The sequence below is a fragment of the Mixophyes fleayi genome, chromosome 3 (assembly GCF_038048845.1).
Source record: "Mixophyes fleayi isolate aMixFle1 chromosome 3, aMixFle1.hap1, whole genome shotgun sequence".
NCBI lineage: Eukaryota > Metazoa > Chordata > Amphibia > Anura > Limnodynastidae > Mixophyes > Mixophyes fleayi.
This window is the reverse complement of record NC_134404.1, coordinates 41,639,687-41,652,142: the sequence shown is the minus strand read 5'-3', so window position 1 is coordinate 41,652,142 and position 12,456 is coordinate 41,639,687. Positions and strand designations below refer to the sequence as shown.

The 12,456-nt window shown below is 42.8% G+C and overlaps 1 protein-coding gene across 1 annotated transcript in view; it reads left to right on the top strand.

Annotated features, from left to right (window-relative positions):
• The first annotated feature begins 2,486 nt into the window (after positions 1 to 2,486).
• Positions 2,487 to 12,456, top strand: part of RAD51AP2 (RAD51 associated protein 2) — a 33,040-nt gene continuing 23,070 nt past the window's right edge. The window contains exons 1-2 of the mRNA XM_075201400.1: positions 2,487 to 2,563; positions 3,682 to 6,509. Coding sequence (XP_075057501.1) covers positions 3,722 to 6,509 — 2,788 coding nt within the window. The 5' untranslated portion in view covers positions 2,487 to 2,563; positions 3,682 to 3,721. The remainder of the gene's footprint in view (positions 2,564 to 3,681; positions 6,510 to 12,456) is intronic.

Genomic DNA, 12,456 nt, shown 5'->3' with positions numbered 1-12,456 from the left:
GCCAATTATCCTACTAGTATGTTTTTGGAGTGTGGGAGGAAACCGGAGCACCCAGAGGAAACCCAAGCAAACATGGGGAGAACATACAAACTCCACACAGATAAGGCCATGTATCTGGTACCAGCTGCATGGCAATATAAATGCCCATATATCTATAAAAAACAAAAAAGACAATTGTCAGAGCTTATCCTCAACACTCCATATCTGTGTGTATCTAGGAAAATTAAAACATGAGGTATTAGTTCATATCATTTAAGCCTACATCCCAGCGTCAAGGGCACCTCATTATATCCAGGTGTGTCAGTTGTATCTAATATATAAATGCTTAGTGGCATCTGTGTGTGTAAAATAAAAACCAAGTTGCAGCGCCAACTCCTGGGCAGAGTTATACACTGACCTACTAAATTCTTAGTGTGTGTGGGAAAATTTTTTCAAAAAGGGCTGAAATTTGGTAGGGCTCAAACTCATTTTCGTGAGGTAATTTTACCTCATGAACACACATGTGTAGAGGCAAGCGTTAGTGTGTGTGTGTGTGTGTGTGGAAAAAACTTTTCTCAGAAAGGGCTCATCCAACTGACCTGAAATTTGGTATACTGACATTATTTGACAAAAAAATTAGAATAGTCAAGTCAGTTAACTTCCATCATCCCCCCTTCCCCCCGTGGGAGGGGTATTAAAGGCTAAATTTACGAGTTGAGGGGTAAAACTCATTTTCGTGAGGTAATTTTACCTCATGAACACACATTAAAAAGGCTGCTTGCGTCGGGAAGTAACGCTCTTCCCCTGAGGAGGCCTGGGCTAGGCCCAAATGCATGACAAGAACCTTTTTAAGACCTTAAGTATCTTGATTTGACTAGAATGCATGAGTATCATGCACAGGTTAACTTGTATATATATATATATATATATATATATATATATATATGTGTACAACTGGCCCACCGGGGCTCGAAAAGATTTTTGCCGGCGCACTGATAGAAAAAAGCTGCTGATCCCTGCCATAACTCTTTATTGTAGGTCTGACCTACAATCATATATTGCTGACTCAGAAAAACAAAGAACATAAAACCAATAGACATCTGTTGGGACCTAATAATGTTTCAACAAAAAAAAGACACATTTTGAAGCTCTGTTGATTATTCTACACTAAGGCTGTTTTTCCCTTACTTCTGCAACCCAATCAATTATCTTTACACCGCTGCATGTGGATTTGTCTTGCCTATTTTGCAAAAGATATTTTTTTTTTGCTCTGGCTGATGACATCTAGCATGGTTACCTTATGCATAACTATTTAGTCCCCAATTATGCACAAGCCAGAGGGGAGCTCTGCATTTTGTTTTGCAAAGTGGAAGGTTCTGTGCAAAATATATAGATATATGAATTTTGTCCACACAAGATGCAGGAGTAAGTAGGATAGATGAATGGGGTGCATGTAAGAGGTATTGTGAGATACTTACCTTGTCGGTGAGGCAGAGCTTTTTAACCATGAAAAGGCTTTAATTGTAAGCAAAGTTCACATTTCTAGAACTCCCTTTCCTTCTAACATGCCCTTGGTACTCCCCACTACGTAAAGCCAGAAACCGCAAGAGCCAGTTGCACTGTGTGCAGGGAGAGAGAATCCGTCCACCCCTCTCCCATAGAGCTCAGTACAAGCACATCTATTGTACTCAATGGGAAAGGAATGCTTTGCCGTGCACATTATTACTGTAACACTGTACCCGTATTCCATAAAGGAATAATGACAACAGTTGTGGGTAAGTTGGTGGTAGCTACACTCAATATCAGCTGAGAAAAGGGTGTTTACAACCCCATAGTAGTAGTGGCATTGATTACAATACTTGTGCTGCAGGACAAAGGGTTGCTAGTGAATTGCATCAGGAATAATTAAGAGCATTGTGGGGGATTGTTTCTTTGCGTTCAATGAATTTGATATTTACTTCTGTTACAGAAAAAAAAAATTAGTGGCTGCAGAGGAATCTACATTTTTTACATTTACTTGCTTTTTTAACTAATGAAGCATAACATTTTTGAATTTCTCTTCTGCAAGTTTAAAGCTATCTTCTATAATTATTAGCAAAGCTTTTCACATTATCGCCTTAGGCCAGAGACCAGAAGTTTTACATGTACAGTGAAGCAAATAAGGACAAACACATTATATTTTCCATTAGCCCACCACTTCTTTCCTACCCCTCGCGAACACTTGTTGTACAGATTGACTTGGGGGTATGGAGGATAATGCAATGGGTTTGCAGTGCTCTTAATATGTGTAAATAGAGTTTTGGGTCTGGATATGTTACTTAGAGTAGGCTTCCATGTTTATCTTTACCTGTGTACTACCAAATAAACTAATTTTTAAACATATTTAAAAATTTATATTTTGTATGTTCTGCATTTTCTTTTTCTAATTTATTATCAATAACGTACTTTGTAGACATAAGTCATTTAACGGAAATATGTTTGTTCATAGTTAAACCTTGAATGCAAAATCTGATTCACTGACATATTCTGGACCTTGGATGACAAAGGATCAGAGCACCTGGACTACAGTAGATGCTGGTTATAGGTAAGCTAACCCTTTTGTAACAGTAGATATATCATCATCAACATTTATTTATAAAGCGCCAGCAAATTTCCTAGCGCTTTACAATGGGGATGATGAAAGAAAGGATAAATTAATTTATCTGGGTCCCTATCAAGTATTTTTTATATCCTAGCCTTATAATTGATGTTACAAATATTTTAATTTAAAGATATGCATTATTTATCAACAGTTTATTAGACAAGGCAAAAGAGGAGCCAGTTGAGGCAAGTGGAGAGAGGGGAGAGAGGGGAGAATGAGAGGAGGAGATGAGGGGTTAAGTGGATGGTTGGTAGGCTTTAAGGAAGAGGTGAGTTTTGAGCGCATGTTTGAAGGAGCACAGAGTAGGAGAGAGACGGATGGAACGAGGGAGGCCGTTCCAGTGAAGGGGGGCCGCACGGGAAAAGTCTTGGATTCTGAAGTGGGAAGAGGTGATCAGAGTGAAGGAGAGGCGGCGGTCATTGGCCGAGCACAGGGAGCGGGCAGGAGTGTGAATGGAGAGTTTAGAGATATAAGGGGCAGTAGACTGGGAGAGAGCCTTGTAAGTGGTGGTGAGGAGTTTGAAGAGAATTCTGTAGAGGAAGGGGAGCCAGTGTAAGGAGAGGCAGAGGGGGGGAGGCCGAGGAGGAGCGGCGTGAGAGGAAGATGAGTCTTGCAGCCGCATTGAGTATAGAGCGGAGGGGGGGAGGGGGGAGTGGGGGAGGCCAGTGTGGAGAAGGTTACAATAATCGAGGCGGGAGATGATGAGTGCGTGGACCAGACCTTAGTGTACATTGGAAATAATACAAGTTGTAATTGAGACAATTTATTTCATGAAAAAGTCAATCACTCACGGCCTACAAGATGGGGACACTGGCAGGTTGATTAAAATGGCAATTAATTAAAAATGATTTATTGAGAACTTTATGTCAGATAGTTACATTTTGTTAGAACAAACTAAACTAGTTATTAACAACTGAATTTTAGCTATTCTGTATTCAACCTAAAACAGATATTCTCTTTGTTCAACCCAAAATGAATTTGTTAGCTGTTATGTAGACAAAAATGCAAAAAGATCTGCTAATTTATCAGTTTAAAAAGAAACCACAATTTTATTTCCACAGCCTTTCTTTAACTTTAAAATGCATTAGGAACCTCTGACATATGGCAAGTGACATGCACAGAGGGCAACACTCAAATTCAGTGGATTACATATGGCATGAGCAGAGAAAATGTATGGGGGCACAGCAGTATCAGCAATTACTGGTGGGAACAGACAGGGGAACGTCAGCAGAAATTATTGCTGAAACTATAAAAGAAGAAAGACACGGGCTGATGGACGCGCTCTCCCCTCACTTTGTCATGTTCTCTGAGTGTGGAACAACATCTAATGCTGAAGTAAGAATCAGGAACAAGCACCGTTTTAGAGATGCAGAACGTTTTCCGACAATGACCACAAATGAACACTCAGCTCTGATATTGAATGTTGTTGAGTTATCAGTGGAAAAAATGATACTCTCTCAATGTGACCTAATTTGGGAAAATGATATTGCAGCTGCATACAATTCAGTTTATTCCACTGACATAGTGCCTTTTTCTGATGTAACCACTATGAATAAACAAAAACTTGCCCCAACAAAGTTCCCTAGCTTCCTATTTACTCTAACAGACAAAGGGGTACGACAATCTTTATATGAAGCCAATAAGAAGTCTGCTAATTGCCATATACAAAAAATTATATGGGACAGTAAAGAAAAGACAGCTCGCAAAATAGAAAATCAAAAGCATTGTAAGAGAAAGCGAACAGTGGATCTGTTAGAAGCTAGAGGGAAGAGGATAAAAATAGCTTTAAATATAAATACATGTACTGATGTTACTGAACCATTCATGGACCTTGGTAAAACAACAAACCTGGGTATTTCAAATAAGTGTTTCTCCTGGTTTAGAAATCCCAGTAACGCTACAGCAGAAACTGTGGATCACTGCGGGTTTGTAATACTCTGTCCTGAAATAGAAGCTTATATGGAAAAAAATCCCATTATATCTACATTAAACTATTTTAATACTCAACAAAAATATAACATTTCTGGAGACGGCTGTAAAATGTGCGATGGAGGATGCAGCATAAGGTCAGTGCTAAAGGACTTGGTTCTATCATGTTTTTCATTTGGTGATAGACTGGAGGACGTTAGGGGCACTTACATTTCTCAAACTGACAGCTCTGTTGATTATTCTGTGCCAGGCGGTAGTTTCCAACAGAAAAGACTTTGTAAAATTCAGGTTGACTGTGATGAAAGCCTTTGTCTGACAAACAACACTGACAGTGATATTAATCTGCATGTCATGCTGTCATTGCATCCTCTCATACCAGCTTCAACTGTTGTTTTTAAAGCTGCTAATTGCATAGAGCCAGGTGAGCCACAAGGGCGAAAATGTTTAAATTGGGTGGCTGGTAAGAAAAGCACGACTCCAGATGAAACTGCCATTTCTGCAAACATATTAACAAGCCCTCCAAAATGGAACGGTTTACAAAAACCGGATCTGTCTTTACCTTGTATTGACAAGGAAAATTTTCATTTTGGCAATAACGGTGAGCCATTTCTGTCAACAGAAGAAACCTTTTCAGCGCTACTCAATTACCCGAGCAAGCTTGAAAAGCAACATTTCCTTTCGAACATCAACTTTTCAACACTTGCAGCTTCATTACTTGGAAAGGCTAAAAATGACTTCTTATGTGTTCACGCCAATGGCTTACAAAGCACTTCCAAAATAGAATCTTCCCATGAAATGTCTTGCAAATCATTCATGTTCTCATTCAAACATAATGGCATAAAACTGGAACACACAGACGTGGAGGTTTTGCTTAGCACAGAAAATATAAACAAAAGAACTGGAAGTGCTTATTTGGACTATACAACTGTATTTAATAAGCAAGGCTTCTGTTTTCCTTCACACTATCAAAATACTGTTGACACACAACATTCTGAAAAAGATAGCTTTGGAAAGGCTATAGATGCTCATCGGACGTCAATGTGTCCAAAACAGTTGTCTGTCACTGAAACTTTTAAAAAAGTCTGTTTAGATCTGTGTTTGGGGGAAATGGAAAGCAATAATCCCAAGGAAACCTATTGTTCCTTCCGCGATGAACATGTGTTTTACAAAAGCAGAGCCACACTTGACAACACTGCTGCAATGAAAAGTCAACCAAAAGAGTGCAAATCAAAATGTCCTATTGCAAATTATCAGTACATCAATCACCCTTACACATCAGTCACAGAGTATAACGTAGACCAGGAAGAGCTCAGCAACAATATAAACAAAGAAATAAACTGTGACATTTTTCTCAAGACCGACAATTGCATCACCTTTGTCTGTGATACAGGTATAAAAAATGCTAAAGACCCTTTAGAAAATATGGTTGGTGTAGACAAAACCCAACAGATTGAATTACACACATTGAGTGAAAATGTACATCTCAGCAACGTGTCTTCGTTTACAAATACTATGTGCACTTTGAATCTAAATACAAAGCAGGAATGTGAGTGTGTAAATGAAATAAAAGTTGAAGAAGTTACCAAAGTCAACACTGATGGTTCCAGCGTAGGCACACCACTGTCTTTAGGAACTATGGAGTTTGAGATGAAGGCTCAGTTTGACTTAGTTCTGGAAGAGTTGAAGACGTTCCATAAAATTGGAGAAGAAGCAGAAAATTCCACCGAGGCAAAAGAAGGGAACGGACTGAAACATACTTCTCGTACTTTAGAAGTATTAACGGAGGTGTTAACTGAGAGCATTACTAGTAACTCAGTAAGGAAAGATGACAACAGACAGGATGTAGTGACGGATGACAAATATATATGTGACAATAAAATAGAAGACCAGGAGGTACCTCAGCAATGTGGGCCTGCTTATCCAGCTGAGGAGGAATCGCTATATTCTACAGAAAAAGAAGGTAACTGTGGAAAACAACATAGTTTTTCATTACAGCAGTCTATTGCTAATATATGTATTTATCGCAATAGTAAAACACCTCACCTAGGTGTATTTTGCCAAAGGTAATAGCCACATTTAGCACCCACCTCATGGGTCTGCAAGTGCTCATAAAAATAGGACCTGCCTAATACTCATTTAAAATGTGTTTCATGAGGGCCGCCATAACAGAATACAGGAATGTACAGTATATGACGCACAGATTTAAGAATTATATTGCATAAACAAGGTGTTTCCTTTTACCTAAACGCTTAGCAAGTGAAACAGAGCCATTCAGTGGGAAATTATACAATATGTAACCCATCCACTGTCAGGTAGGTGGTTACATTTACAATGTAGGTCTCTCCTTAAAAAAAAATCAGTAACTTGCAAATAAATAGTTAAGTGAAGAGATAGAAAGTGCATTCAGTTCAATTTAATCTCATTGAAGAGCATACCGCAGAGATATAAAAGTCAGGGTGACACAGCTTTAAGCTAAAAAAAAAAACAAAGCTATTTTCTTGGTTTCTTGTGTAGGAATCCTAGGAAACTCCATAACATCATAGAAAACACCAGATAATTGTGACTAATTGTGACTAAGGGAGGAGTCAATCCAACCAAAACCATTATGTTGCTTCCTAAAGAGATTTATTGCTATATAGCCCTTATGCGTTCTGTTATGTTCATCACGTGGAGTGAACCAGGCTATTTTGACAGGAGCATCCTTGTATATAGGCTATTTAGTTCCACCATTTCATTGGAAGAAATAATTCTCCCCATGCAAAAGTGAAACATTTTTTATTTCCCTTTATTAAATTGTCTGACTTTTTGCCTTCCCATGGGAGAAAAATTGGATTTTTGCATGCAAAGCTTTTACCATTAAAAAGCTTTGGCTGCAGATGAGAAAGTGTATTCAATTCACTGTAGGTGATGCCTTCTCTCGCCCTAGGTGAATTCTTTTCTCCAGAATCTGCTAGCCATCTGAGGTTAGAGAAAAGATACCAAAACAGTGAGACGCAATTGTCACAATAAACACAAAACGTTTTTGGCTTTTCCCTAGACTTTATGGCATTTATTGTTGAGTTCAAATGAAGACAGGAAATAAACACAATTTCTGAAGTTATGCTGGAATAATGAATAAGGCACAGGGTACACAGGAATCATGTGGTATATGACAGTCTAAGACTGCAAAATAGAACACTGAAGATATTTCTGGTGCAAGGTTACACAGTGTTTAGGCAAAGTGAGGTAGTAACTAATGTCTCTGGTAGCAAGGCTGGTGCAAATGTTCACAGTGTCCAAAGATGACTGCGAAGCCCTACTGGAGAGCAAGGAATAATTACCACAGTCTGTGTCTGTGGATTCTGAGCTGATACAAACTAAAAAAAAGTAGAGTGGTGGTTATGTTCTTTGCAATGCTCTAGGGTATTTTATATAAAATATTAGAAATCTTTATTGATATACATAAAAAAAGAAAAGAAAAGCATGACTATTAAGTATTAAAATGATAGTAAGAAAAGTGTAGAGAATGAGAAAAGTTAATAAAACACAGTATAGGAACTGTAATATATCATCTGTTACTGTGTATTATTTTTTAGATATATGATCAATCTCTATTATTGATATCTATGGGTCTGATTCATTAAGGATCTTAACTTAAGAAACTTCTTATTTCAGTCTCCTGGACAAAACCATGTTACAATGCAAGGGGTGCAAATTAGTATTCTGCTTTGCACATAAGTTAAATACTAACTGTTTTTTCATGTAGCACACAAATACTTGATAGCTTATTTGTACACTGAAATTAAAAGTTGATATTCAAAACAGAATACTAGTTTGCACCCCTTGCATTGTAACATGGTTTTGTCCAGGAGACTTAAATAAGAAGTTTCTTAAGTTAAGGTCCTTAATAAATCAGGCCCTATGTCCTTTACGCCATTCAAATGACCACATTTTTAACATTGTTTATCAAATTTACCTGTAAAGTTAATGGGATACTCAGACTTATAGTTGTAATCAACATAGGAAAATGTTACAGATTTACCACTATGATAGCATATTTGTTGTTTATTACTTAGGTTCCCAAAGTGTGCGCCGTGGCTCCCAGGGATGCTGCGGCGCTGTCGCAGGGGTGCCGTGGCCAGGGGACGAAAAAAAACAACTTACCAATCCGATGGCGCCCGGGACCCAGCATCCCCCTCCGTCCTCGCTTCTCATTGAATGTCAGGTGTGATGTCATCATGCCCAACATTCAGTGACAAGCGGCAGGAGAGAGGATACTGGGTTCCGGCTACCGCCGAATTGGTAAGAAGAAAGTAGAAAAGAAAGAAGAAATAGAAGAAAGAAGGTCAAGTATGGTAAGTAAAGAAACGGAGGGGAATGGTGATAGGAAACAGCAATGGAGGGGCAAAAGAATGAAGTAGGGGGCAGGGTTAGGATGCAAAATGAGTAGAGTGAGGATGCAGTGGGGGCAAAGAGAGTGGATGCAGAGGGGACACAGAGAGTGGATGCAGAGGGGCACAAAGAGTGTGGATACAGAGGGGTACAGAGAGTGTGGATCTAGAGGGGCACAGAGAGTTTGGATGATGCAGAGGGGCACATATAGTGTGGATGATGATGCAGGGACACAGAATGTGTGGATGATGATGCAGGGGCACAGAGTGTGTGGATGATGATGCAGGGGCACAGAATGTGTGGATGATGATGCAGGGGCACAGACTGTGTGGCTGATGATGCAGGGGCACAGAGTGTGTGTGTGGATGATGATGCAGGGGCACAGAGTGTGTGGATGATGATGCAGGGGGGCACAGAGTGTGTGGATGATGATGCATTGGCACAGACTGTGTGGATGATGTTGCAGGGGCGCAGAGTGTGTGAATGATGATGCAGGGGCGCAGAGTGTGTGGATGATGATGCAGGGGGACAGAGTGTGTGGATGATGATGCAGGGGCACAGTGTGTGTGCATGATGATGCAGGGGCACAGTTTGAGTGGATGATGATGCAGGGGCACAGTGTGTGTGGATGATGATGCAGGGGCACAGAGTGTGTGGATGATGTTGCAGGGGCACAGTGTGTGTGGATGATGATGCAGGGGCACAGTGTGTGTGGATGATGATGCAGAGGGGCACAGGGTGTGTGGATGATGATGCAAGGGCACAGAGTATGTGGATGATGTTGCAGGGGCGCAGAGTGTGTGGATGATGTTGCAGGGGCGCAGAGTGTGTAAAGGATTTTGCAGGGGAACAGCGTGTGTGGATGATGTTGCAGGGGCGCAGAGTGTGTGGATGATGATGCAGGGGCACAGAGGGTGTGGATGAGGATGCAGGGGCACAGTGTGTAAAGATGATGCAGGGGCACAGAGTGTGTGTGTGTGTGTGTGTGTGTGTGTGTGTGTGTGTGTGTGGATGATGATACAGGGGCACAGAGTGTGTAGATGATGATGCAGGGGCACAGAGTGTGTGGATGATGATGCAGGGGGGCACAGAGTGTGTGGATGATGATGCATTGGCACAGACTGTGTGTATGATGTTGCAGGGGCGCAGAGTGTGTGAATGATGATGCAGGGGCACAGAGTGTGTGGATGATGATGCAGGGGGGCACAGAGAGTGTGGATACAGAGGGGTACAGAGAGTGTGTATCTTGAGGGGCACAGAGAGTTTGGATGATGCAGAAAAGCACATATAGTGTGGATGATGATGCAGGGGCACAGAATGTGTGGATAATGATGCAGGGGCACAGACTGTGTGGATGATGATGCAAGGGCACAGAGTGTGTGGATGATGCTGCAGGGGAATAGAGTGTGTGGATGATGTTGCAGGGGCGCAGTGTGTGTGGATGATGTTGCAGGGGCGCAGAGTGTGTGGAGGATTTTGCAGGGGAACAGCGTGTGTGGATGATGTTGCAGGGGTACAGTGTGTGTGGATGATGATGCATTGGCGCAGAGTGTGTGTGGATGATGATGTAGGGGCACAGAGTGTGTGGATGATGATGCAGGGGCACAGAGTATGTGTGGATGATGTTGCAGGGGCACAGAGTGTGTGGATGATGATGCAGGGGCAGAGAGTGTGTGGATGATGATGCAAGGGCACAGAGTGTGTGGATGATGATGCAGGGGCACAGAGTATGTGGATGATGATGCAGGGGCACAGAGTGTGTGGATGATGATGCAGGGGCACAGAGTGTGTGGATGATGATGCAGGGGCACAGAGTGTGTGGATGATGATGCAGGGGCACAGAGTGTGAGGATGATGATGCAGGGGCACAGAGTGTGTGTGGATGGTGATGCAGGGGCACAATGTGTGTGGATGATCATGCAGGGGCACAGAGTGTGTGGATGGTGATGCAGGGGCACAGTGTGTGTGGATGATGATGCAGGGGCACAGAGTGTGTGGATGATGATGCAGGGGAACAGATTGTGTGGATGATGATGCAGGGCCACAGAGTGTGTGTGGATGATGATGAAGGGGCACAAAGTGTGTGGATGATGATGCTGGGGCACAGAGTGTGTGGATGATGATGCAGGGGCACAGAGTGTGTGGATAATGATGCAGGGGCACAGAGTGTGTGGATGATGATGCAGGGGCACAGAGTGTGTGTGGATGGTGATGCAGGGGCACAGTGTGTGTGGATGGTGATGCAGAGGCACAGTGTGTGTGAATGATGTTGCAGGGGCGCAGAGTGTGTGGATGATGATGCAGGGGCACAGAGGGTGTGGATGAGGATGCAGGGGCACAGTGTGTAAAGATGATGCAGGGGCACAGAGTGTGTGTGTGTGTGTGTGTGTGTGTGTGTGTGTGTGTGTGTGTGTGTGTGTGTGGATGATGATACAGGGGCACAGAGTGTGTAGATGATGATGCAGGGGCACAGAGTGTGTGGATGATGATGCAGGGGGGCACAGAGTGTGTGGATGATGATGCATTGGCACAGACTGTGTGTATGATGTTGCAGGGGCGCAGAGTGTGTGAATGATGATGCAGGGGCACAGAGTGTGTGGATGATGATGCAGGGGGGCACAGAGAGTGTGGATACAGAGGGGTACAGAGAGTGTGTATCTTGAGGGGCACAGAGAGTTTGGATGATGCAGAAAAGCACATATAGTGTGGATGATGATGCAGGGGCACAGAATGTGTGGATAATGATGCAGGGGCACAGACTGTGTGGATGATGATGCAAGGGCACAGAGTGTGTGGATGATGCTGCAGGGGAATAGAGTGTGTGGATGATGTTGCAGGGGCGCAGTGTGTGTGGATGATGTTGCAGGGGCGCAGAGTGTGTGGAGGATTTTGCAGGGGAACAGCGTGTGTGGATGATGTTGCAGGGGTACAGTGTGTGTGGATGATGATGCATTGGCGCAGAGTGTGTGTGGATGATGATGCAGGGGCACAGAGTGTGTGGATGATGATGCAGGGGCACAGAGTATGTGTGGATGATGTTGCAGGGGCACAGAGTGTGTGGATGATGATGCAGGGGCAGAGAGTGTGTGGATGATGATGCAAGGGCACAGAGTGTGTGGATGATGATGCAGGGGCACAGAGTGTGTGGATGATGATGCAGGGGCACAGAGTATGTATGGATGATGATGCAGGGGCACAGAGTGTGTGGATGATGATGCAGGGGCACAGAGTGTGTGGATGATGATGCAGGGGCACAGAGTGTGAGGATGATGATGCAGGGGCACAGAGTGTGTGTGGATGGTGATGCAGGGGCACAATGTGTGTGGATGATCATGCAGGGGCACAGAGTGTGTGGATGGTGATGCAGGGGCACAGTGTGTGTGGATGATGATGCAGGGGCACAGAGTGTGTGGATGATGATGCAGGGGAACAGATTGTTTGGATGATGATGCAGGGCCACAGAGTGTGTGTGGATGATGATGAAGGGGCACAAAGTGTGTTGATGATGATGCTGGGGCACAGAGTGTGTGGATGAT